At 43.8% G+C, this 26,532-nt stretch overlaps 2 protein-coding genes across 15 annotated transcripts in view; both read right to left on the bottom strand.

Moving 5' to 3' along the window:
- The window catches only part of LOC105498255 (nucleoporin 210 like), a 163,044-nt gene extending 140,479 nt beyond the window's left edge, over window positions 1-22,565 (bottom strand). For 2 of the 9 annotated variants that reach the window (XM_071084909.1, XM_071084905.1), the window contains exons 1-7: window positions 22,305-22,561; window positions 19,584-19,720; window positions 9,264-9,395; window positions 6,934-7,027; window positions 5,158-5,308; window positions 3,446-3,578; window positions 1,613-1,771 (exon numbers count right to left, since the gene is read on the bottom strand). In XM_071084909.1, coding sequence (XP_070941010.1) covers window positions 1,613-1,771; window positions 3,446-3,578; window positions 5,158-5,308; window positions 6,934-7,027; window positions 9,264-9,395; window positions 19,584-19,720; window positions 22,305-22,507 — 1,009 coding nt within the window. In that variant the 5' untranslated portion in view covers window positions 22,508-22,561. Of the gene's footprint in view, window positions 1-1,612; window positions 1,772-3,445; window positions 3,579-5,157; window positions 5,309-6,933; window positions 7,028-9,263; window positions 9,396-19,583; window positions 19,721-22,076; window positions 22,264-22,304 lie in introns of those variants that run through there. The other 7 variants (XM_071084919.1, XM_071084928.1, XM_071084934.1 and 4 more) reach the window with 7 other exon arrangements.
- A 507-nt stretch (window positions 22,566-23,072) lies between these two features.
- Window positions 23,073-26,532, bottom strand: part of LOC105497962 (tropomyosin 3) — a 40,759-nt gene continuing 37,299 nt past the window's right edge. For all 6 annotated transcript variants that reach the window (XM_011769538.2, XM_011769535.2, XM_011769533.2 and 3 more), the window contains one exon: window positions 23,073-26,073. In XM_011769538.2, the coding sequence (XP_011767840.1) occupies window positions 25,991-26,073 (83 nt within the window). In that variant the 3' untranslated portion in view covers window positions 23,073-25,990. The remainder of the gene's footprint in view (window positions 26,074-26,532) is intronic.

Raw genomic sequence — 26,532 nt, 5'->3', positions numbered from 1 at the left:
GGTAAAGACTGGGTGTGGTGGATCACACCTGTAATCCAAGCACTTTGGGAGGTTCATTTCAGGCCAGGAGATCATCCAGCCTACTCAGCCTAGCAAGACCTCATCTCTACAAAAAAAGACACAATTAGTATGGCATGGTGGTGTGTGCCTATAGTCCCAGCTACTCAGAAGGCTGAGGTGGGAGGATTGCTCAAGGCTACTGTGAGTTATGATCATGCCTCTGCTCTCTAACCTGGGCATCAGGGTGAGACCCTATCTCTAAAAAAAAAAAAAAAAAAAAAATCTGGCCGGGTGTGGTGGCTCATGCCTGGAATCCTAGCACTTTGGGAGGCCAAGGCAGGTGAATTGCTTGGGTCCAGGAGTTCAAGAGCAGTGTGGGCAACATGGAGAGACCTCGTGTCTACAAAAAATATATAAAAATTAGCTGGGCATGGTGGCAAGTGCCTGTGGTCCCAGCTACTTGGGAGGCTGAGCTGCGAGGATCACTTGAGCCTGGGAGTTTACAGGTTGCAGTGAGCCAAGATTGCACCACTGCACTCCAGCCTGGGCAACAGAGTGAGACCCTGTCTCTACAAAAACGATAATTTTTTGGCCAGGCCCAGTGGCTCACGCCTGTAATCCCAGCACTATGGAAGGCCGAGGTGGGTGGATCATCTGAGGTCAGGAGTTCGAGACCAGCCTGGCCAACATGATGAAACCCCGTCTCTACTAAAAATACAAAAATTAGCCAGGCGTGGTGGCGTGCGCCTGTAATCCCAGCTGCTCAGGAGGCTGAGGCAGGAGAATAACTCGAACCCGGGAGGCAGAGGCAGGAGTGAGCAGAGATCGCGCCACTGCACTCCAACTTGGGCAACAAGAGTGAAACTCTGTCTCAAAAAAAAATAATAATAATAATAGTAATAATTTAAAAATCTAACTATGCTGGACAAAATGGCAGTTTGTATACCCAGAGCTTAGAACAATGTTGAGCATATAGTATAAATATAATAGATATTTTCTGAATGAATTTCTTTCAGATTCAAATATTAAAAAAAATTTCCAAATAAAGCACTGAGAGATGGAGTCCAAATCATGTTTCAATTTTCTGAGAATTTAAATCTTCATTCTCTTCTGTTTTCATTGACTATTACAGGTCTCTGTGTACCTTTCTTTGTTCAATCCTTGCATAGCAGATTTAGTGAATTTTTAAAAATTGCTCTCAACACAATTTTTAAAATATTAGTTAAACATCTACTGCAGACAATAGCATATTTTCTCAAGTATCATGTACAAATAAGAAAGAACAAATTAAATAAAATTCTCACATGTTCTTCCAAACTCCGTTTTCCCCATTCCCCTAATTACAGTTTTTTTATTTCCCTAATTACAATTTGATTGAGGTTGCAAATAAGCACTGAAGTTAGTAGATCCCAAGTTCTAACTACACTCCTTTTCTCTACTTACTCTGTTAGAAATTATCACAGCAATAACTTATAATTCTTTGTTAAAAATAAAACCTACAGGAAAACACTGTAGTAGTACTATAATCATTCTTAAATTATTTTACCAAAGAACATGTCTAGCATGCTCAAGGAAGTGTAGACTGGCAGCTAAAACTTGAACAAAAGGATACTTTTATGGACAAAGACAAGATTAGTCTGGCCCAGTTGTGAGGCAGTCACCATGGCTGTTTTGTCATCCAGTAAAGCTACTTTCTCAGAATGAGACCCATTAAGTGCAACTCTATGGTCTTGCAATTCCAGTATATAATGTTCCAGGGGAAATTTCACCTCTGTAAGACATGAAAGATACATCAATGTAATGACAGCAGCCATTCCAGTAGATAATGATGTATTCTTGATCATAAAGGAGTGATCAGGAAGCAGACATAAAATAAGAGTATGATCTGCCTTTAATGTTTTTCCTGCTATGATGAATTTCTACATGTAACCATTTGTGTGGAGTTTATGAGTTAAAATATATTGTTGGAGGCTCGGTGTGGTGGCTCCTCCTGTAATCCTAGCACTCTGGGAGGCCAAGGCGGGCGGATCACCTGAGGTTAGGAGTTCGAGACCAGCCTGGCCAACATGGTGAAACCCTGTCTCTACTAAAAATACAAAAAATTAGCTGGGCATAGTGGCGGACTCCTGTAATCCCAGCTACTTGGGAGGCTGAGGCAGGAGGATCGCTTGAACCTGGGAGGCAGAGGTTGCAGTGAGCCGAGATTGTGCCACTGCACTCCAGCCTGGGCGACAGAGTGAGACTCCATCTCAAAAAAAAAAAAAAAAAGCTCAATGTAACTTTTACCATCAATAGAATATTAAGCTTTCAGTCGAGAATTGAGTTTCTCAAGAAATAACTTTTGCAAAGATCATTGCAATGATGATTCAAGTCCCTTCTGGTAAAGTGTCTTCACTTGCCCTTCAAAAGCTAGTAAAGCTTTTGTTGTTTTATTTATTTAGTTATTTTTAGAGATGAGGTCTCAGCTTGGCACAGTAGCTCACGCCTATAATCTCAGCCCTTTGGGAGGGAGGCCAAGGTGGGAGAATCACTTGGGACAAGGAGTTAAAGACCAGCCTGGGTAACATAATGAGATCCGATCTGTACCAAAAAAAAAAAAAAAAAAAAAGGAGGCTGGGCGCGATGGCTCATGCCTGTAATCCTGGCACTTTGGCAGGCTGAGGCAGATGGATCACAAGGCCAGGAGTTCAAGACCAGCCTGGCCAGCATGGTGAAACCCTGTCTCTACTAAAAATACAAAAAATTAGCTGGGCATGGTGGCGCATACCTGTAATCCCAGTTACTTGGGAGGCTGAGGCAGGAGAATTGCTTGAACCCAGAGGTGGAGGTTGCAGTGAGCCGAGATCATGCCACTGCACTCCAGCCTGGGTGACAGAGCGAGACTCCATCTAAAAAAAAAAAAAAAAAAGAGCTGGATATGGTGGCAGGAACCTGTAGTTCCAGCTATTCAGGAGGCTGAGGTGGGAGGATCACTTGAGCACAGGAGTCCAAGGTTGCAATGAGCCATGATCATTGATACAACCTGGGCAACAGAGTGAGACCCCCATCTCAAAAAAATAAAAATAATAAAATAAAATAAAAAAGGTATGGGGATCTTGCTCTGTTGCCTAGGCTGGTCTCCAACTCCTGGCCTCAAGCAATCTTCCTGCCTCAGCTTCCAGAGTAGCTGGAATTACAAGTGAGAGCCACCATACCTGGCTAGTTGTTGTTTTAATAGAGAATTCAGATGCCTACTGGCACTGAAGCTAAGCAGCCTAACTCTGCTATTAATATGTTCAACATATGGGGCTATTTCTGTCTAATATTAGTTAAGTACAGCAATTAATACTTTATCACAAAATCTAAAAACCCAAGTATTTTTCATATATAACGTGGAGTTGCTGATCTTGTCAGCAGAAAAGATTTGGGAAATGTGAGTCACAGGAGAAAAAATAAATCACCTTACCTGTCATTCTCCCTTGAACCATTTTTGCAACTTGGTATTTAATATATGTTCCTACCAAGAGATAAATATCATGGGATGGTATAAGAAATATATTCTCCAAAACAAGCAGACGTATTAATGCTGCTGCCACTTTCTAAAAGAGGGAGGGGGAAAAAAAAAGTTTCCATGGACGGAATCCTCACAGTAGTCTTTCTTGTTAAATGCTTACTTCTTTTAAATTTCTTTTAAAATTTTTTATAAATATATTTTTAAAAAGCTTTCCTAATCACAAGTCATAATTTCAGCTAGCCTTAAAAAGTGATCATGAATCTTAATACCTAATTAACTTTCTAAGGTACTCAGACTTAGAACAGAAAAGTCTTCTAAAAGAGAAAAAGTAGGTAAATAAAAAGGTAAGTATGCTGAAATGAGAAAAGGTAAGACTCAATTGTAGAACACAGAAATTCTTTTAGCCAACCTCCAATTAACTGACTTACCAGATTAAGTTACTTTCCACTCTCTGTTGAACACATTGATTTTTATGAAGATTTACCCAATGCAAGATTGGTAGGATTTTCTAGGAGGTCCACACACTCAGGTTCTTGCCATTGAATTAAATGCTTACCAAAAGACATTTTTTTTTCCCAAACCTATTTATGCAAGTTGTGCTTGTAATTATAATCACATTAAAACAAAAACTATAGATGTGAAAAGAGAACTGTTGTTTCTATTAAAAATTTAAATGTTTCAAAAAAAGTTAAAGGCAAGCTGCTAATATGTACTATCAATTAGGTATAAGTGAGAAATGTAAATTATTAGGGAAAATCCTTTAAAATATAAATTTCTGCACTCAAATTCTTCGTGCATCTAAATTTTCACTTGACTAGAAATTAGGGCCGGGCGCAGTGGCTCACACCTGTAATCCTAGCACTTTGGGAGACCGAGACAGGTGGATCACTTGAGGCCAGAAGTTTGAAACCAGCCTGGCCATCATGGTGAAACCCTGTCTCTACTAAACATACAAAAACTAGTTGGGCATGGTGACACACACCTGTAATCCCAGATATTTGGGAGGCTGAGGCACAAGAATCACTTGAACCCTCCCAACCCCAAAAAAGGAAGAAATTAGAAACTGTAATTTATGGGAGAAAGTATATATAGATTTCAAATCAGTGAACCCATGGTCAAAGAAAGGCCTTGCACCTACATCAAGAATTGGTGAATAAAATGTTAGTTATATATTTTAAGAGAAAATGCCAGTCACATTTGTAATTGTAATCAGGCAATAAAATGTTTAAGATAATTTTTTAATGCTTACCTACTTCAAATAACTGTTTCAATTAAATGACCAACTGTTGGCCCAAATCACGTCAGACTAGAGGGCTTCTACTACAGATAAACATAAAAAACTATATTTTCCATAGGCAAGACTATTAGATGAAACATTTACAGCACTGGCCAGTTGTGCTGGCTCACGCCTGTAATCCCAGCACTTTAGGAGGCTGGGGCAGGAGACTGCTTGAGCTCAGAAGTTTGAGACCAGCCTGGGCAACGTGGTGAAACCCTGTCTGTCTCTCCAAAAAAAAAAAAAAAAAAAAAAAAAAAAAAACACAAACCAAAACCAAAACCAAAAAACAGGGTGTGGTAGTGCATTCCTGTAGTACCTGGGCAACAGAGCAAGACCCTATCTTAAAAAAAAAAAGTAAGGAAAATTTATAGCACAAACTTTTTACCTTATAGAATGGTTCATGAATTCGAACTTTTACAACAGCAGCACCAGTTCTAATCCCAGACACTAAAATCACATCTCCTTGTTTCTCCTCTTTTTCCATCTCAGCTATATACATTGGGGGAGCATATTCTGCTTCAGAGTATTTAAGAATCCTAAAGACATAAAATATAATGTGTTTCTAGCAGAATTAAACGAAGTGTTCTTTCAAAAGTCCCTAAGAGACTTTAAACATAGTTTCTTCAATGTCTGTAGAATGTAAAACACTTTCAGCTGGGCATGGTAGCTCACGCCTGTAATCCCAGGACTTTGGGAGGCCATGGTGGGCACATCATTTGAGGTCAGGAATTTGAGACCAGCCAGGCCAACATGGCGAAACTCCGTCTCTACTAAAAATACAAAAATTAGCCGGGCATGGTGGCACGCACCTGAAATTCCAGCTACTTGGGAGGCTGAGACAGAAGAATCACTTGAACCCAGGAGATAGAGGTTGCAGTGAGCCAAGATCACGCCAGTGCACTCCAGCCTGGGTGACACAGCAAGACTCTGTCAAAAAAAGGAAGGAAGGAAGGAAGGAAGGAAGGAAGGAAGGAAGGAAGGAAGGAAGGAAGGAAGGAAGGAAGGGAGGGAGGGAGGGAGGGAGGGAGGGAGGGGGGGAGGGAGGGAGGGAGGGAGGGAGGGAAGGAGGGAGGGATGAAGGGAAAGAAAGAAGGAAAGAAGGAGACCAGGAGCAGTGGCTCACGCCTATAATCCCAGCACTTTGGGAGGCTGAGGCGGGTAGGTCACTTGAGGTCAGGAGTTTGAGACCACCCTGGCCAATATGGCGAAACCCCATCTCTACTAAAAATACAAAAATTAGCCGAGTGTGGTGGCGGGCGCCTGTAGTCCCAGCTACTTGGGAGACTGAGGCAGGAGAATCGCCTGAACCCAGGAGGTGGAGGTTGCAGTAAGCTGAGATCGTGTCACTGCACTCCAGCCTGGGTGACAGAGCAAGACTCCATCTCAAAAAAAAAAAAAAAGAAAAGAAAAGGGAAAAAAAGGCCGGGCACGGTGGCTCATGCCTGTAATCCCAGCGCTTTGGGAGGCCAAAGCGGGCAGATCACGAAGTCAGCAGATCAAGACCATCCTGGCTAATATGGTGAAACCCCATTCTCTACTAAAAATACCAAAAACAACAACAACAACAACAACAACAAAAATTAGCCAGGTGTGGTGGCGGGCCCCTCTAGTCCTAGCTACTCAGGAGGCTGAGACAGAATGGTGTGAACCCGGGAGACAGAGGTTGCAGTGAGCCGAGATCACGCCACTGCACTCCAGCCTGGGCGACAGAGCGAGACTCCATCTCGGAAAGAAAAAAAAAAAAGAAAGGTATTTATGAGCCTCTGGCTAAAATTGTGGTGGGAGTAAAACTTGGATCTGAGATCTTCTCCTTGGTACTGAAGACAAAATTTCATACTCTTATCCTTCTCCCTCTACTTCAGCATGTGCAGGTAGCTTGAATAAAAAGAACTGCCAGAAGATACACCTGGCTCAAATAATTGTGTAGTACTTAGCCCATGAACTCCTCCATAATAACTCAGATTAATTGATCATAAAGGTACCTACATCTATGTCATATTTCATTCTATCAAAGACATTTCCCTCAGTAATTTATCAGTTTCAAAAAAGTACAGACAGTAAGATCATCAAAGTCCACAAAAATGGTTGCTTGTTCAGCATGCCACTTAATGGCAGCTGTCTTCTTCATAGTCAGGTGATTTATGTTTGGTTTCAAGTTTACCTAATTTTGCTGGACAGTTCTTCTCTTGCTGACTCGTTGTCCTGGGCAATGCTCCACTCAAACATCATCCCTGCCAGACTACTAAAAGTATTTCCTGTACAGCAAGTCAAAAGCAGACAAGATAGGATCACATATTAAAAAATATTCAGGTATTTACAACAAGAAAGGGAAACTTAACTAGAAAATTACTTTGAGGCCTCCTTTATTAAGAAATAGAAAGCACTATCATTAATGAATTAAAACATATATATGAGAAAGTTCCCAACACAAACAGTAAATGATGTTGCTGCACAAGCTATCTGAAAGTAAAAAGGACTCCAGCTGATTAACTCCTGACTGACAATAATGATGCCATGCTCCTTCTGTTCCTTTCTACATGAAGGCCACCTCATGGCTGACAAGGCATCCTTAATCCTGGTCCCCTCCGCACAAATTTTTGTAAAAATTTTCCAGGCCAGGTGCAATGGCTTGTACCTGTAATCCCAGCACTTTGGGAGGCCAAGGCAGGAGGATCGCTGGAACCCAGGAGTTTGAGACCAACCTGGGCAACATAGTGACACCTGGTCTGTAAAATAAAAACTTAGCCAGGAATGGTGGCCTGCATATGTAGTCCTAGCTACTCAGGAGGTTGAGATAGGAGGATTGCTTGAGCCTGGGAGGTCAAGGCTACAGTGAGCCATGCTTGTGTCATCGCACTCCAGCCTGAGCAACAGACTCTGTATCCAAAAGAAAAAAAAAAAGCTTCCAGAATAGTTCATTTTTCAAATTAAAAAATCAAATCACTCAAATAATTTACAAAGAAAGTGGCAATACAGGCCAGGCGCGGTGGCTCAAGCCTGTAATCCCAGCACTTTGGGAGGCCGAGACGGGCGGATCACGAGGTCAGGAGATCGAGACCATCCTGGCTAACACGGTGAAACCCCATCTCTACTAAAAAATACAAAAAAACTAGCCGGGCAAGGTGACAGGCGCCTATAGTCCCAGCTACTCAGGAGGCTGAGGCAGGAGAATGGTGTAAACCCAGGAGGCGGAGCTTGCAGTGAGCTGAGATCCGGCCACTGCACTCCAGCCTGGGCAACAGAGCGAGACTCCATCTCAAAAAAAGAAAAAAAAAAAAGAAAGTGGCAATACATTATAATTTTTTTTTTAATCAACCATGGGAAACTTGACCTCACAGGATACTTCAACCTCGGCCTCCCAAAGTGCTAGAATTATAAGCATGAGTCACCACGTCCCACATAAATTTTTTTATTTTACCACCTAAATGTTTTTAATACCACATTATAGCATTAATATAGTATATAGTATTAAAAGCATTAAATATTAGATCAAGATTGTAACTTTTTTACAGATTTCCATTTAATTCTCCTGATCTATAGAAAGTGGATTGATCAAACAGAGCTAGGAATAAATTCCAAAAAATATTCTTAATTGTTGATGTAGGGACCATCAGCAGAAGCTCAGTAGTAGATTGGATATCTAAGAAAAGTTCTGAGGCCGGCGTCGTGGCTCACACCTGTAATCCCAACACTTTGGGAGGCTGAGGCGGGCAGATCACTTGAGGGCAGGAGTTTGAGACCAGCCTGGTCAACGTGGTGAAACCCGTCTCCATTAAAAATACAAACATTAACGAGCATGGTGGCGCACGCCTGTATTCCCAGCTACTCGGGAGGCTGAGGCACAAGAATCTCCTGAACCCGGAGGGCAGAGGTTAAAGTAAGCCACGGTCACACCACTGCACTCAAGCCTAGGCAACAGAGCGAGACTCCATGTCAAAATAAAAGAAAATGGCCAGGTGCGGTGGTTCACGCCTGTAATCCCAGCATTTTGGGAGGCTGAGGTGGGTGGATCACCTGAGGTCAGGAGTTCGAGACCAGCTTGACCAACATGGTAAAACCCCGTCTGTACCAAAAATACAAAATTAGCCAGGAGTGGTGGCACAGGCCTGTAATCCCAGCTACCCAGGAGGCTGAAGCAGGAGAAATGCTTGAACTCAGGAGGCAGAGGTTGCAGTAAGCCAAGATCATGCCATTGCACTCCAGCCTGGGCAACAAGAGCAAAACTCCGTCCCCACCACACCAAAAAAAAAAAAAAAAAAGAAAGGAAAAGTTCTGAGATAACTAACAATAGCAGGAATATTTTATGAAAATGTGTAGCTAATACATTAAATCATACTCAGAATTATTATTCATCTATATGAGCTCCAAATGAGAAAATAGATATTATTTCTAATCTACTTTTGTCACTCAAGTTTTTGTTTCCAAGTGCTAAACATAAAGGGATATTACTTTATTTTAGGTAATTTTGTTGAATCCTCTGAAGTTCTTTACCTTCAGCATCCAATGCCCTCACCATCAGTTCCAGTGGCGAATCATCTACATAAAGTTCCCGGGCCCGAGATACAATTTCAATGCTGTTTATCACATCAACCTTAACATCACAGCGCAGCTCATGGTCAGTCACTACAATGAACCCAAAAACTGAGTATTTAATTCAATAGGTCATGAATCTATTAAATGCCTCAAATACTCAAAACTGTATTCTAAAGATTATGAAAAAGAAAGACTATGACAGCTGCTTTTACCTATGGAAGAAAATAGCATAATAACAAGATATATAAGAGCCTTTCTTTATAACAAGAAGCACTAGACCAGAGATTCCAAAACACTGATCTATGATGATGTTTTTACACATCCATGGAAAATGAGAAAAATAAAAATTTTAATCTTTTTCTCCAAATTCTTCAAGATCCTGATAACAAATAAAAATTTTAAAACAGCAAATAATAGGCTGGGCACAGTGGCTCATGCCTGTAATCCCAGCACTTTGGGAGGCCGAGGCAGGTAGATCACGAGGTCAGGAGATCAAGACCATCCTGGCTAACACGGTGAAACCCCGTCTCTGCTAAAAATACAAAAAAATTATCCTGGCATGGTGGCAGGCACCTGTAGCCCCAGCTACTCGGGAGGCTGAGGCAGGAGAATGGCATGAAACCAGGAGACGGAGGTTGCAGTGAGTTGAGATCATGCCACTGCACTCCAGCCTGGGCGACACAGAGAGACTCCATCTCAAAAATAAATAAATAAAATAAATTAAAATAAATGTGAATAATAAAATTAAGTTGTAGTCATATTACAGGATTATACTTTATTCATATGTCCTACTTTTAAAATGGTAAAAAATTTTCTTTTATGAAATAATGGTGTTAGATTTTAAAAAATGTATTTAGGAAAGTAAAACGGTGGCAACTGTAAGTTGGTCCTATCATTAAACTTCTCTGTCTCTTTCTCTTTTCCTTTATTTCAGTTATTTTTTCTTCTGGGCCATGAGATTAAAAAGCCTGGGAACCACTGTATTAGATCTAGTTAGAGTCCCAGTCCAACCAGAGTTCTAGTCAATATACCCATAATGAAATTCAGAAACACTAATTGAAACAGTACAGAATAAAATGAGAATGAAATAAAAATTGTTTTGTATCACTATATTTTAACAGCACTCTCCCCTACCACATCTGCCATGTATTTGAGAACTGTCTATATAGCTGTTCCACTCTACTATCCTAACATTTTTAGTTTTAGCTTCATTCAAAAAAACTAAAAAGCAAAGTTACTACCACTTTCCAATGACCCAAAATTACCAGTAAACATCAGGGATAAACTCTGTCCCCAGCCATAGATCTGCTTTTATGGAATTTTAAAACCAAAAGAGAGGCCAGGTGCAGTGGCTCATGCCTGTAATCCCAGCACTTTGGGAGGCTGAGGCAGGGCAGGTGGATCACCTGAGGTCAGGAGTTTGAGACCAGCCTGACCAACATGGTGAAACCTCGTCTCTATTAAAATACAAAAATTAGCCGGGCATGGTGGTGCATGCCTGTAATCCCAGCTACTCAGGAGGCTGAGGCAGAATTACTTGAATCCGGGAGGCAGAGGTTACAGTGAACTGAGATTGTGCCACTGCACTGCAGGCCACTGCACTCCAGCCTGGGTGACAGAGTGAGACTCTGTCTCAAAAAAAAAAAAAAAATTAAAAATTAAAATTAAAAATTGGCTGGGTGCGGTGGCTCACACCTGTAATCCCAGCACTTTGGGAGGCCAAGGTGGTCAGACCGCCTGAGGTCAGGAGTTCAAGACCAGTCTGGCCAACATAGTGAAACCCTGTCTCTACTAAAAATACAAAAATTAGCCAGGTGTGGTGGTGCACGCCTGTAGTCCCAGCTACTTGGGAGGCTGAGACAGGAGAATTGCTTGAACCTGGGAGGCAGAGGTTGCGGTGAGCCGAGATTGTGCCATTGCACTCCAGCCTGGGCGACAGAGTGAGATTCTGTCTACAAAAAAAAAAAATTAAACATTGAAAAAAAAAACAAAGGAGAATGTTAATCAGATAATAGAGGAAATGCCCCTCAACAAGGGCTAAGGTACACTAAAATATGCTTATTTCAGGAAATGGTATGCTTCCTTTCACAAGAAATATTAAAAATTGAATTACTCATCCTAAAACTACTTTTTTTTTTTGAGATGGAGTCTCGCTCTGTCACCCAGGCTGGAGTGCAGTGGCGCCATCTTGGCTCACTGCAAGCTCCGCCTCCCAGGTTCACGCCATTCTCCTGCCTCAGCCTCCCGAGTAGCTGGGACTACAGGTGCCCGCCACCACGCCCGGCTAATTTTTTGTATTTTTTAGTAGATACGGGGTTTCACCGAGTTAGCCAGGATGGTCTCGATCTCCTGACCTTGTGATTCGCCCACCTCGGCCTCCCAAAGTGCTGGGATTACAGGCGTGAGCCACTGTGCCCGACCGGAACTACTTTATATAGACAATAGAATTGAACAAATAAGTAAATACATCATAGGTAATGAAAGTCAGTTTTCTCCCTGTCAGAGAAAGAAGTTAAAATAAACAAGGTGAGAAGGCTAGCATAAGCCCTAAGGTCCAAGATTAGAATTGAAAATATCATTATGAGCTCATGTTTATTTTAATATCTATGCAGATAGATATAGAAATAAGTGTAGATATATGTATATACATGATTAGCATATATACATATATTTCCTAGTTATGTTTGCTGAGAGGGCCTAGAAGCAGTGGATACACCAGTAGCAATAAGCACACTGGCACCCAGATCTTGGTTTCTAAATATAATTCTTGTTGTTGAGATGGAGTCTTGCTACATTACCCAGGCTAGTCTAGAACACCTGACCTCAAGCAATCCTCCTACCTCAGCCTCCCAAACTGCTGAGATTACAGGCACTAAATATAATTCTTTAATATAAAGAACCAAGACTCCTTGAAGAAATGGCTAAGATGACCCTGGCCCATCTCATAGAACTAGAAAGTAAGAAAGTACAATTAATCAATCAGTCACAAAAATTAAACAAAAGGTAAGGGCAATTCCAAAGGACATAGGAGCCAAACTGAAAGAGCCCCCAATGGCCAAAGCTGGAAAAACTGGAATAGCAGAATAAATTATAATATTGAAATATAGCCCCAAAATTAAATAAATACTCATGAACCCATACTGACATATATAATTGAATAAATTAACTGGGAAGAAGCTATTTGTAAGATGTAAGACATCTTTCTTTCAGAAGAATACTAGTTAATAAGTATAGAAGATATGAGGGAAATCCCTTGAGCCCAGGAGTTCAAGATCAGCCTGGGCAACATAGTGAGACCTCCTCATGTCTACAAATAATAAAAAGAATCTAGCCAGGTGTGGTGGCACACATCTATGGTCCCAGCTACTTGGGAGGCTGAGGTGGAAGAATCGCTTGAGCCTGGGTGGTCAAAGTTGCAGTGAGCTGAGTCCATGCCACTGCAAGAGCAAGATCCCATCTCAAAAAAATAAAAATAAAATAAAGAACAACACAGTACTATGATTCCTAAGATTCATGAATAAACACTAAAATCAGTGGGTAAAGCTTCAAGGAGAAACAGGATACATCAAAGTATCTCCATCAAATATTTATTAGTTATTGTAGTGGTTAATACATGTGCACAAATTCTTTGGCACTCCTCCTTCCAAGAGGCAAAGGTTAATTCTCCTTCCTGTATTTTTTTTTTTTTTTTGAGACTGAGTCTCGCTCTGTCACCCAGGCTGGAGTGCAGTGGCCAGATCTCAGCTCACTGCAAGCTCCGCCTCCCGGGTTTACGCCATTCTCCGGCCTCAGCCTCCCGAGTAGCTGGGACTACAGGCGCCCGCCACCTCGCCCGGCTAGTTTTTTGTATTTCTTAATAGAGACGGGGTTTCACCATGTTAGCCAGGATGGTCTCGATCTCCTGACCTTGTGATCCGCCCGTCTCAGCTTCCCAAAGTGCTGGGATTACAGGCTTGAGCCACCGCGCCCGGCCCTCCTTCCTGTATTTTTGTTTTGTTTTTTTAAAAACAGGGTCTCACTCTGTCACCCAGGCTGGAGATCAGTGGCACAATCATCGCTCACTGCAACCTCGAACTCCTGGGCTCAAGTGATCCTCCCACCTCAGCCCCCTGAGTGGTTGGGATTATAGGCGCATGCCACTGCACCTGGCTAATTTTTAATTTTTTGTAGAGACAGGGTCTCACTTTGTTGTCCAGGCCAATCCCCCTTCCTTTAAATTGTAGGCTAGGCTTCATGGCCACTTTTAATGAATAGCATATACGAAGGGGAAAATGGTAACTTTACAGTGGAGAAACCTGACAGATACCACCTTAACCAAGTGATCAAGGTTACCACTACCAGTGATAAATCATGCGGATATCATGAACCCCCTGAAATAATGCAATGGGAAGGGCTCTTCAATTCTGTGGGTTTTTTCCCTCAAAATCCATAACCCCAGGCTAATCATGAGAAAAACCCAAATTGAGAAACATTCTATATACAACATCTGACCAGTACTCTTTTTTTTTTTTTTTTTTTTTTCCTTAAACAAGGTCTCTGGAGTGCAGCAGTTCGATCGTGGCTCACTGCAGCCTCAAACTCCTGGACTCAAGCAATCCTCCAGCCTTGGCCTCCTGAGTAGCTGGGTTTACAGGCACATACCATCATGCCTGGCTAATTTTTTCTTTTCTTTTTTTTAGTAGAGACTTGGTCTTGCTAATGTTGCCCAGGCTCGTCTTGAATTCCTGGGCTCAAATGTTCCTCCTGCTTCAGCCTCTCAAAGTGCTGGGATTACAGGCCTCCTGAGCTAGTGCCCTCAGCCCAACACTGTTTTTTGTTTTAGTTTTTGTTTTAGACAAAGCTTCTCTCTGTCGCAGTGCAGTGGTGCAATCCAGCTCACTGCAACCTCTGTCTCTGGGGTTCAGGGGTTCAAGCAATCCTTGTGCCTCAGCCTCCAGAGTAAGTGGGATTACAGGCACATACCATCATGCCTGGCTAATTTTTTGTATTTTTAGTAGAGATGGGGTTTTACCATGTTGGCAAGCCTGGTCTCAAACTCCTGACCTCATGATCCGCCCGCCTCGGCCTCCCAAAGTGCTGGGATTACAGAGGTGAGCCATGCCAGGCCACCCAATACTCGTTAAGTGTCAAGGCCGGGCACGGTGGCTCACACCCGTGAGCACCATTGCACTCCAGCCTGGGAAACAGAACAAGACTCTGTCTCAGGAAAAAAAAAAAAAAAAAAAAGCATCAAAAGTGACTGAAGGCCGGGCGCGGTGGCTCAAGCCTGTAATCCCAGCACTTTGGGAGGCTGAGATGGGCAGATCACGAGGTCAGGAGATCGAGACCATCCTGGCTAACACAGTGAAACCCTGTCTCTACTAAAAAGAATACAAAAAACTAGCCGGGCGAGGTGGCGGGCGCCTGTAGTCCCAGCTGCTCGGGAGGTTGAGGCAGGAGAATGGCGTGAACCCGGGAGGCGGAGCTTGCAGTGAGCCCAGATCGCGCCACTGCACTCCAGCCTGGGCGACTGACTGAGACTCTGTCTCAAAAAAAAAAAAGTGACTGAAAGGCTGAACATGGTGACACCCCATCTTTACAAAAATTAGCTGGGCATGGTATTGTGTGCCTGCAGTCCCAGCTACTGGAGAGGTTGGGGTGGGCAGATCACTTGAAACCTGGAAGCAAAGGTTGAGCCCAGATAGTGCCAGTGCACTCCAGCCTGGGTGACAGAGACAGACTCTGTCTCAAGAGAAAAGTGACTGAGAAACTCACAGATTGGAGGAGACAAAGGAAACATGACAACTTAGTTTAGCAATGTGGTATCTTTAATTGAATCCTAGAGAAGATTAGTGAAACATTAGGGCAAACTGGGTAAAGGGTATATGGGAACTTTCTGCATTATCTTTACATCTCTTTTGTAAATCTAAAATCATTTTTAAATTTAAAAGTTTTAAAATTAAGTTAGCCTTCTACTTGATTAACATTTAACTGACAAACAGAACCCCAAGTTAAAAAAATTAAAGACAAAGACATGGGGTCTGTGAACAAAAAACAACAAGGTAAGTTGAAATCTCACAGGATCTGCTGGTAGAATTACCACTAAGGAAGTGTTCCAGGATGGCAAAGGAAGGAAGGAAGGAAGGGAGGGAGGCTAAGTTTAGGTAATCCATAACTTGATAATCAGGCACTGAATAATCTAGCACTTGTCAAATGAGAAACTAAAGCCCCCTTTTCAGTAGAGAAATGTGTAGCACAATGGCAAACAGAAGCAGCTGTGACCTTACATAAAAATATAAAAAGCCTTGTGCACACAATGCTTACTCATCTGACTACTTCAACAGCAGAAAACTTTTCTTTTTTTTTTTTTTTTTTTTTTCCTGAGAAGTAGTTTCGCTCTTGTCGCCCAGGCTGGAGTGCAGTGATGCCATTTTGGCTCACTGCAACCTCCACCTCCCGGGTTCAAGCGATTCTCCTGCCTCAGCCTCCCAAGTAGCTGGAATTACAGGCGCCCGCCACCACACCCAGCTAATTTTTGCATTTTTAGTAGAGACGGGGTTTCACCATGTTGGGCAGGCTGGTCTTGACCTCTTGACCTCAGGTGATCCACCCGCCTTGGCCTCCCAAAGTGCTGGGATTACAGGCGTAAGCCACTGTGCCCGGCCTAGAAAACTTTTCAATACAAGGTCATTGACCATAAAGAAAAAAAATGCCCAGTACAATGGCCCATGCCTATAAGCTCAACACTTTGGGAAGCTGAAGCAGGATTGCGTGAGCCCAGGAGTTCAAGACCAGCCTGAGCAACCCCACCACCATATCCCTACAAAAAATTAAAAAAATTAGCCAGGCCTGGTGGTGCCCCCCTGTAGTCCCAGCTACTCAGGAGGCTGAAGTAGGGGGATCACTTGAGCCCAGGAGGTCATGGCTGCAATGAGCCACGTTTGCGCCACTGAACTCCAGCCTGGGCGACAGAGTGAAACAGTCCCCAAAAATAAAAATAAATAATAAATAAATGGAATTACTTTGGATGATTTACAAGTAAATTTAGAATGATTAGGAGAAATATCAAACATTTAACTTTTAAAGTGAAAAGAATACAACTTTATTAAATAATATAACATATTTTTATTTACAGCTCCACATTACTTCAGGTATACTTCAGTTGTCCAGACCTTTTCTTCATCTGCCCTGTGAGCTTTTTCACCTAAAATTATGCTCTCAGCTGGGTGTGGTGGCTCATGGCTGTAATCCCAGCACTTTGAAAGGCCAAGGTGGGTGGATTGCTTAGATCCAAGAGTTTGAGACCAGCCTAGGCAACATGGTGAAACCTCCACCTCTACAAAAAGTTAGTGGGGCAAGGCTGGGTGCGGTGGCTCACACCTGTAATCCCAGCACTTTGGGAGGCTGAGGTGGGCGGATCACCTGAGGTTGGGAGTTCGAGATGAGCCTGATCAACATGGAGAAACCTCGTCTCTACTAAAAACACAAAATTAGCTGGGAGTGGTGGCACATGTCTGTAATCCCAGCTACTCGGGAGGCTGAGGCAGGAGAATCGCTTGAACCTGGGAGACAGAGGTTGTGGTAAGCGGAGATCACGCCATTGCACTCAAGTCTCTTACCTCAAGTCTATCCATCATCTTTGTCACAGCCACCTTCTTTACTATACTATCACCAAAACCATCATAAACAAAATTTTATAATAAGCACTTAAGGCCGGGCACGGTGGCTCACGCCTGTAATCCCAGCACTTTGGGGGGCCAAGGCAGGTGGATCACTTAAGGTCAGGAGTTCAAGACCAGCCTGGCCAACATGGTGAAACACCATTTCTACTAAAAATACAAAAATTAGCCAGGCGTGGTGGTGCATGCCTGTAGTCCCAGCTACTCGGGCGGCTGAGGCAGGAGAATCGCTTGAACCCAGGAGGTGGAGGTGGCAGCGAGCCAAGGTCACGCCATTGCACTCCAGCCAGGATGACAGAGCAAGACTCCATCTCAAAAAAAAAAAAAGGACTTAAATGCCAATGGCAAGCTTAAATCTATTTATCTCTATATATGCCTTATAAAGTAGGCAACTCAATAGATATTTGTCCAATGAATTAATGAACAATTTCTCTTAGGCATGTACTTCCCTTTTAAAATGCCCAATCCCACTCCTTTCATACTACTTGCTCCCATTCAGATGCTCCTAGTAGGACACCAAGACTGGCCCTTACCACTGGGAATCTCATCTATGTACACAATTGTATTAATAGTAAAATTGGGAAAGTTGATTTAAGGATACTTAATTTTGGAAAATTAGTCACAAGTCAGACGAAGTTAAGCTGAGAGCCAGGTTTGACATTTTTCCTAGTACTTCTGTGAATTTGTTTATATCAGAATGAATTTGTGTAGTTAAAAATGATTACATTTTTAAAATAGCATATGTGACCAAATCAACGTTTTTTGTTTTTTCTGACTTTCGTATCCTTCTCTATCCTTTTAAGCTACCCTGCATGACATGGTCTTCAAAGATTCTTATATTTGAGAATTTCATACCATATTTCATTGATTCTTAGACACTCATTTTTTATCTTTTAACATCTCTGCAGTTGGGATTTATCTTATAATTGATGACATCTTACAAGTGCTCTCAGCCAGGCAGCAGTCAAGGCATAGTTGTCACTGACTGCACATGAGAAAACATTAAGAGGGCCAGTATCAAAATTTGTAGAATAGGTGTTAGTAGTTGGAAAAAAATCTGGTGAACAATAGTAGAGGACTCTTATTCCCTAGGAACCAAAAGGTTAAAGAGAGTGGGGGAAAAGTGATGACTCAGAAGTACTAGGAAATTTTCCAAAGCTGGAAACAAAAACAGATTAGTTCTATCTAATTGCAAAGTCCACTTAAGGGTAGGCTTTAGGTCGTTTTTTAAAATTCTTTAGGCCGGGCGCGGTGGCTCAAGCCTGTAATCCCAGCACTTTGGGAGGCCGAGATGGGCGGATCACAAGGTCAGGAGATCAAGACCATCCTGGCTAACACGGTGAAACCCCGTCTCTACTAAAAAATACAAAAATCTAGCCGGGTGAGGTGGCGGGCGCCTGTAGTCCCAGCTACTCGGGAGGCTGAGGCAGGAGAATGTCGTAAACCTGGGAGGCGGAGCTTGCAGTGAGCTGAGATCCAGCCACTGCACTCCAGCCTGGGCGACAGAGGGAGATTCTGCCTCAAAAAAAAAAAAAAAAAAAATTCTTTAATTTATTTATCATTATTGTTCTGTAGAGATGGAGTCTCACTATGTTGTGCAGGCCAGGCAGGATGCAGTGAGCTACTGTCGTGCCACTGCACTACGACCTGTGCAACAAAGCAAGACCCTGTCTCTAAAAAAAAAGAAAACGCTGTCCGGGCATGGTTTTCTTTTTTTATAGAAAAAGAAATGCCTGTAATCCCAGCACTTTGGGAGGCTGAGGCAGGTGGATTACCTGAGGCCGGGAGTTTGAGACCAGCCTGACCAAAATGGAGAAACCCTGTCTCTACTAAAAATACAAAATTAGCCGGGCATGGTGGCACATGCCTGTAATCCCAGCTACTCGGGAGGCTGAGGCAGGAGAATCACTTGAACCCAGGAGGCGGAGGCTGCAGTGAGCCGAGATGGTGCCATTGTACTCCAGCCTGGGCAACAAAAGTGAAACTCCGTCAAAAAAAAGAAAAGAAAAGAAAGAACATCCTGCCTAATACTCTTTATTTTTATTTTATCTTAATTTAATTTTATTTTATTTTATTGAGATGGAGTCTCCCTCTGTCGCCAAGGCTGGAGTGCAGTGGTGTGAGCTTGGCTCACTGCAACCTCTGTCTCCCGGGTTCAAGCAATTCTCCCACCTTAGCCTCCCCGAGTAGCTGGGACTACAGGCGTGCACCATCACGCCCGGCTAATTGTTTTATATTTTTAGTAGAGACGAGGTTTCGCCATGTTGGCCAGGCTGGTCTCAAACTCCTGACCTCAGGTGATCCACCCACCTCGGCCTCCCAAAGTGGGGGGATTACAGGCGTGAGCCACCACTCTCCGCCATAATTTTTTTTTTTTTTTTGTAGAGACAAGTCTCACTATATTACCCAGACGGTTCTTGAACTCCTGAGCTCAAGAAATCTTTCTGCCTCAGCCTCCCAAAGTGCTGGGATTAAAGGCGTAAGCCACTGCAGCTGGCTAGGAATCATTTATTCTCCCTCTTAATCATTTGAAGCCAACACCATTTGTGTTAACCATCTATACAAAATACCAGATTATTCTACCCCAGACGAAGTGATAGTGTTTTTGCTCTCAACATACCTATTTCTCGAGCAAGAATAATACTGCTGAGGCGTATCGGTTGCGTAGATTCAGCAATGAGTACAGCTTTTTGGGAACACAAGGTGCCATTTTCATATAAAGGCTCAACAGTAACTGCATCATGATGGGTGGAATGCCTGCCAGAACAAAATTCTTAAGACTATGAAATAGGTGGGTTAAAATTAACTTTTGGTGGAACATAGATTCTCCTCCTTCTTCCACGTTACATACTACCAGGTATATGTAAATGACACTTTTTAAAGCAGGAACATCGCTTAGGGATGTGATAATTAAAGTGAGAGATTGATCAGAACTTTCCCAATGATCCCTTGAGCAATGTCTCAGAAATATCCCTCCCTCAATATTTTTTTTTTTGAGACGGAGTCTCGCTCTGTCGCCCAGGCTGGAGTGCTGTGGCCGGATCTCAGCTCACTGCAAGTCCCGCCTCCCGGGTTTACGCCATTCTCCTGCCTCAGCCTCCCCAGTAGGTGGGACTACAGGCGCCCACCACCTCACCCGGCTAATTTTTTGTATTTTTTAGTAGAGATGGGGTTTCACCGTGTTAGCCAGGATGGTCTCGCTCTCCTGACCTCATGATCCGCCCGTCTCGGCCTCCCAAAGTGCTGGGATTACAGGCTTGAGCCACCGCGCCCGGCCTAATATATATATATTTTTTTAAATTGTTATATTCTTCCTTCAGTATGCAGAAATAGGACTGATGTGTTTCTAGTAATGAGACGGGACTCTCTCATACTCGGAGGAAAGTTTCCTTCAATCCTAGAAACCAGGCTGCTGATATCTAGGATGGAAAAGTTGTCTAAATTATGAGATGTGAGTCCAACTCGAATACCAAAAACATTCATAAATGTTTTTATTTTTTTATTTTTATTTATTTATTTTTTTTGAGACGGAGTCTCGCTCTGTCGCCCAGGCTGGAGTGCAGTGGCCGGATCTCAGCTCACTGCAAGCTCCGCCTCCCGGGTTCACGCCATTCTCCTGCCTCAGCCTCCCGAGTAGCTGGGACTACAGGCACTCGCCACCTCGCCCGGCTAGTTTTTTGTATTTTTTAGTAGAGACAGGGTTTCACCATGTTAGCCAGGATGGTCTCGATCTCCTGACCTCGTGATCCGCCTGTCTCAGCCTCCCAAAGTGCTGGGATTACAGGCTTGAGCCACCACGCCCGGCCTTTATTTTTATTTATTATTATGTTTTTGAGATGGAGTCACTTTGTCGCCCAAACTGGAGTGCAGCAGAGCGATCTCAGCTCACTGCAACCTTCGCCTCCAGGGTTCAAGTGATTCTCCTGCCTCAGTCTCTCAAGTAGCTGAGATTACAGGTGCCTGCCATCATGCCCGGCTAATTTTTGTATTTTTAGTAGGGACGGGCTTTCATCATGTTGGCCAGGCTGGTCTTGAACTCCTGACTTCAAGCGATCCACCTGCCTCGGCCTCCCAAAGTGCTGGGATTACACGCGTGAGCCACTGTACCCCGCTGAATGTTTTTATTTTAAATAGATACAGGATCTCACTATGTTGATCAGGCTGGTCTCAAACTCCTGGCCTCAAGTAATCCTACTACCTTGGCCTCCCTAAGTGCTGGGATTACAGACGTGAGCCACCATGCCTGGCCTCATTAATATTTTTGGAGCGATAGAAGAAATGGCTTTCAATGCTGGAAAGATGCCTTGCATCACCCTCACAGTCAGGAAACACACACATCACACTGGATCATCTTACAAGCCCACTTTCCTTCTACTTCCTCATACAATGAGAGGTGAATTTACACTCTGAACGAACCTCATTACTTCTCCTAGGAGATGGCAAAGGGGTATCTACTCCATCTAGGATGAATGCACTGGCATCCTGAAGCTCACTTCAGTTAGGTTCTCTCACACCTTAGGCAACCACATAACCCATCATTGGGTCCTCTCACACCAGAAAATCATGTCTCTTCACCTTCAGTCAGGAAGTCATTATCCCGGAGTTGTGTGTACCCCCTGTCCTCACACTTCAAGTGGGTACCCTTTTATAAATGGGGCAATTTTGATAATACAGACAGATCTTATCTCCACCCACGATGAATCTTCTCACATTCCCATAAGTTTACACTTCATAGTCTCTGGGCCTCACTTTCCTCGTCTGTGAAATGGGAGTAATAGTACTTACTTCACAAGACTGTAAAAAGCAAATGAGTTAATACATGCAAAGTGCTTAGTTAACCCCCAATACTTGGCTGTTGTGTTTTAAGTCCTTCTCACATTGAATGGCTCATCTATAGTTAGTGGGGACCCTTCGCACCCCAAGTTTTCCTGTTCCTATAGAAATTTCCTCAGACATGGGGAACTTCCTCTTACTCTAGTTGTTTACATTGTAAGTCATCAGTACCTGTTGCCTCCAACACTGGGCTTCCCTTTACCCTGACGGCTGCTCCTAGTGACCACCCCTTCCCAACACACAGAGAAAAGTCCAGTCCCACATCCCAAGAATTCCTCACACGTCTGGAAGATCGTCACACAGCTGGAGGATATACCACATGAGTAGGACACGCCACGCCCAAGAGTCTGCTCCTCGCCACCTTCACTGACATCACACTCTCCTTCCCTACTGGCTAGGCCCCTTCACGTGGCCCCACACGGTTTCCCTGTGGGATCTTACAGAGGGAACCCCTCTCACCCTTACTGGATGGTGAGGGTGCATATCCTTGTCACCCACCACCGCTCACCAAGTGTAGCAGCCCCGCTGCGCCTCCAGCAGGAAAGGCACCCGGCCTGGCTCTCGGCCGAAGGGTAGCAACACCTGTGGCACGTTAAGTTTGTTGGCCAGGGTCCCAAGCAAAACCAGAAACAACAACAGGAGGCGGTGTAGGGGCAAGAAGAAAAAGAGCTTGAAGCCTCGGCAGCTTGATGACGCCGGAAAGCCAGTCATGGCGACTGCCAGGTTTCGGGTTCCCCGCGCTCAACTACAGCCGCACTCACAGCTCCATCAGCCAATCCACAGGCGTGACGTCAGCAGAGGGGGATGGGACCTGCTTCTTGCTCGGAAGTGTGGGCATTTTTAAGCGCAGCCCTGCCGGGCGCGGTGGCTCACACCTGTAATCCTAGCACTTTGGGAGGCCGAGGCGGGCGGATCACGAGGTCAGGAAATCGAGACCATCCTGGTGAAACCCCATCTCTACTGAAAACACAAAAAAATTAGCCGGGCGCGGTGGTGGGCGCCTGTGGTCCCAGCTTCTAGGGAGGCTGAGGCAGGATAATGGCGTTAACCCAGGAGGCGGCGGAGCTTGCAGTGAGCAGAGATCCCGTCACTGCACTCCAACCTGGGCGACAGAGCGAGAGTCCATCTCAAAAAATAAAAAAATAAATGCAGTCCTTCAGCAAGCCAATATAATGGAAACTTTTGGCACAAACCCAGCTAAAACACCTCAAACTCTCTTAAAGGTCTTTCCTAAATACTGGATGGCAGACCTTTTTAACAGTAAGGAACAAGCAGAAAAGTCTTAAAAAACCTTTAATTTCTTCCAGTTCAATTTCTTGTTGCACACCGTTTATCTTAACACTACACCCTCCACCAGACAAAAACTTTTTGCAATGATTTCCAGTCAGCATTGGTCTATGCCTATAAACGGAAAATTGTGCAGTCTCTGGGATAAACAGCTCGACTTTGTCAAGGGAACTGTGTATTTTTACTAGAAGTCAGATTCACGTCCAGCATTCAGGCCAGAATGCAGGAAATGCCAGACACTGGCGTCTCAAAGGCAGCTTTGAAAGTTATCCACTCACAAAGCCGGCCTCTAAGCAAATCCTCTGAGAGCACTTCTTGTTAACTTGTTTTCTCCAAATACCCAAACAGAATATAAACTCAAAGGCTGTTTCAGTACAGTTGGTTAAAACCATACATTTATAGTAGTGATCAGCATTATACATTAAGGAGCATAATAAATCCAGTTTATAAGGATTAATATGGTTGTGAAGGAAAATGTATAGTTCAGCCTGAGATGTCTATGTTAACCTATAAAAGACCCAGCACAGGCCGGGCGCGGTGGCTCAAGCCTGTAATCCCAGCACTTTGGGAGGCCGAGACGGGCGGATCACGAGGTCAGGAGATCGAGACCATCCTGGCTAACACGGTGAAACACCATCTCTACTAAAAAATACAAAAAACTAGCCGGGCGAAGTGGCGGGCGCCTGTGGTCCCAGCTACTCGGGAGGCTGAGGCAGGAGAATGGCGTAAACCCGGGAGGCGGAGCTTGCAGTGAGCTGAGATCCGGCCACTGCACTCCAGCCTGGGCGACAGAGCCAGACTCAGTCTCAAAAAAAAAAAAAAAAAAGACCCAGCACATTAAGTGTTCTTTCTTATCTCCATTTTACAGATGATGAAAATAAACATTTTCTCTATATTAAATCCTGTTGCTCCAGCTGGGCGCGGTGGCTCACGCCTGTAATACCAGCATTTTGGGAGGCCGAAGCAGGTGGATCACCTGAAGGTCAGGAGTTCGAGACCAGCCTGGCCAATATGGTGAAACCCTGTCTCTACTTAAAATATAAAAAATTAGGCCGGGCGCGGTGGCTCAAGCCTGTAATCCCAGCACTTTGGGAGGCCGAGACGGGCGGATCACGAGGTCAGGAGATCGAGACCATCCTGGCTAACCCCGTGAAACCCCATCTCTACTAAAAAATACAAAAAACTAGCCGGGCGAGGTGGTGGGCGCCTGCAGTCCCAGCTACTCGGGAGGCTGAGGCAGGAGAATGGCGTAAACCCGGGAGGCGGAGTTTGCAGTGAGCTGAGATCCGGCCACTGCACTCCAGCCTGGGCGACAGAGCGAGACTCTGTCTCAAAAAAAAAAAAAAAAAAAAAAAAATTAGCCGGGCATGGTGGGTGGGTGCCTGTAATCCCAGCTACTCGGGAGGCTGAGGCAGAATCTCTTGAACCCAGGAGGCAGAGGCTGCAGTGAGCTGAGATTGAGCCATTACACTCCAGCCCGGGCAAGAAGAAAGAAACTTCGTCTCAAAAATAATAATAATAAAAAATAATAAATCCTGTTGCTACCACCCACAAAGATGCGATTTTTAACCCAAACCTCATAGCTTCTCTGGAGAAAGCACATTGAGTTTTAATAAAGAAAAGTCAAATAGGTCTGAGGGTTGGAGGGACTGGTTCTTTATTTCAAAAAGACACTTGTCAATATTCAGTATCAAAACAGTTGCACTATTGATTTCTCTTTCTCCCAATCGGCCCCAAGGAGACCACATCAAAGGAGAGTAACATTTTAAGCCAATAAGCTGCAGGATGTACACCTAAACAGACCTCCTAGAAACCTTACCAGAAAATGGGGACTGGGTAGGGAAAGAAATTTTAAAAGATCAACAAACTGCCAGCCCACAGACTGCAGAGGCTGTCACAGCCAGATGGGGTGGCCAGGGTGCCACAAACCCAAAGAAGCAAAGTTTCAAAATAATATAAAAGTTAAAAAATTTTGTACATAAGCTATTCAAGATTTCTCCAGCACTGACTGATACAAAGCACAATGAGATGGCACTTCTAGAGACAGCAGCTTCAAACCCAGAAAAGGGTAATGAGATGAGTTTCACATGGCTAAATCAGTGGCAAAAACACAATCTTCTTTTTCTTTCAAGGAGGCAGGAAAGCAATTAAGTGGTCACCTCAACGTAAGGGGGACATGATCCTTTCTGTTAAGCAGTTGGGAGGGGTAGAGATGGGACAAAATTTTGGTCTCAGAGGTCTTACCATCTTAATTTGGTCACTTCTAATGAAAAAAATAAAAATAGAAATAACATTATCCAAAGATATCTTAAAGCTGAAAACGAACAGCACATTTTTTGTTTTTGTTGTTTGGCTAACTCCTCCTGGAATCACCTTTCTGGTTTAGCTAGTACTTTGTACAGAGCAATGAGGTTTCCCATAGTGGAGTCTCCCTGGGCTCTGTTTGGCTCTCAGTAAGGCAGGCCTATACCTTTTCCTCTCCTCTATGGAGAAGGGAATATGCACTAAGGTGAAAAGTCACCTTCCAAAAGTGAGAAAGGGATTCGATTGCTGCTTCAGGGCTGTGGAATTATTTGGAATGTTTTACAAATGTTTGCTACAAAACAACAAAAAGGTAATTACAAAATGTGTACATCACAACATGCTTTTTAAAGACATTATGCATTGTGCTCACATTCCCTTAAATGTTGTTTCCAAAGGTGCTCAGCCTCTAGCCCAGCTGGAATGTCCGGGTAGAGGCAGAGACAGTTTGGCGAAAAAGACACAGGGAAGGAGGGGGCGGCGAAAGGAGAAAGCAGCCTTCCAGTTAAAGATCAGCCCTCAGTTAAAGGTCAGCTTCCGGCAGGCTGGCCTCAGGCGGAGTCTGGGTCAGAGGGAGGAGCAGCAGCAGGGTGGGACTGGGGCGTTCTACATCTCATTCAGGTCAAGCAGAGTCTGGTCCAGCATCCTTTGTGTACAGAGGTGCTCCTCTTTGGTGCATTTCAGTTTATCTAATGGGGGTAAAGAAAAGAAGTTACAAAAACTAGAAGTAAATTTCAAGGTCCACCTGCTCTTTGAGACTTGCTCCTGTTGCAGAAAAGCTGCGGACTAATAAGGCAGCTGCTTTCTCAGCCACAGAAGTGAGCTATTACATCATCCAGCTTTGTAGGGCCTTTGGCTTGCCTACTGAAGTTGTAGGTGTTGCTGCACTTCCTGGGTGAGGGAGTTAGGGCCCTTATCAGCCATTTCCTCTCCCTCCCACACCCAACCAACACTTTCAGCTTTCAGTCAATGAAAGAGCAAGCCTTAAGCATCAGCCATCCACTTTTCCAGGTTTTGCCCACATAACAATACCCTCTTGAAATGGTTCACTGGAGTTTGAACATTGCAAACAACAGAAACATCAGAATCTCAGATTATAAAGAGCACAGGAAGATCCTCATGCACTACATGTTTTTTCGAAAAAGTAG

The sequence above is a fragment of the Macaca nemestrina genome, chromosome 1 (genome assembly GCF_043159975.1).
Source record: "Macaca nemestrina isolate mMacNem1 chromosome 1, mMacNem.hap1, whole genome shotgun sequence".
NCBI lineage: Eukaryota > Metazoa > Chordata > Mammalia > Primates > Cercopithecidae > Macaca > Macaca nemestrina.
The sequence above is the reverse complement of the archived record's forward strand: the minus strand, read 5'-3'. Positions and strand labels throughout refer to the sequence as shown.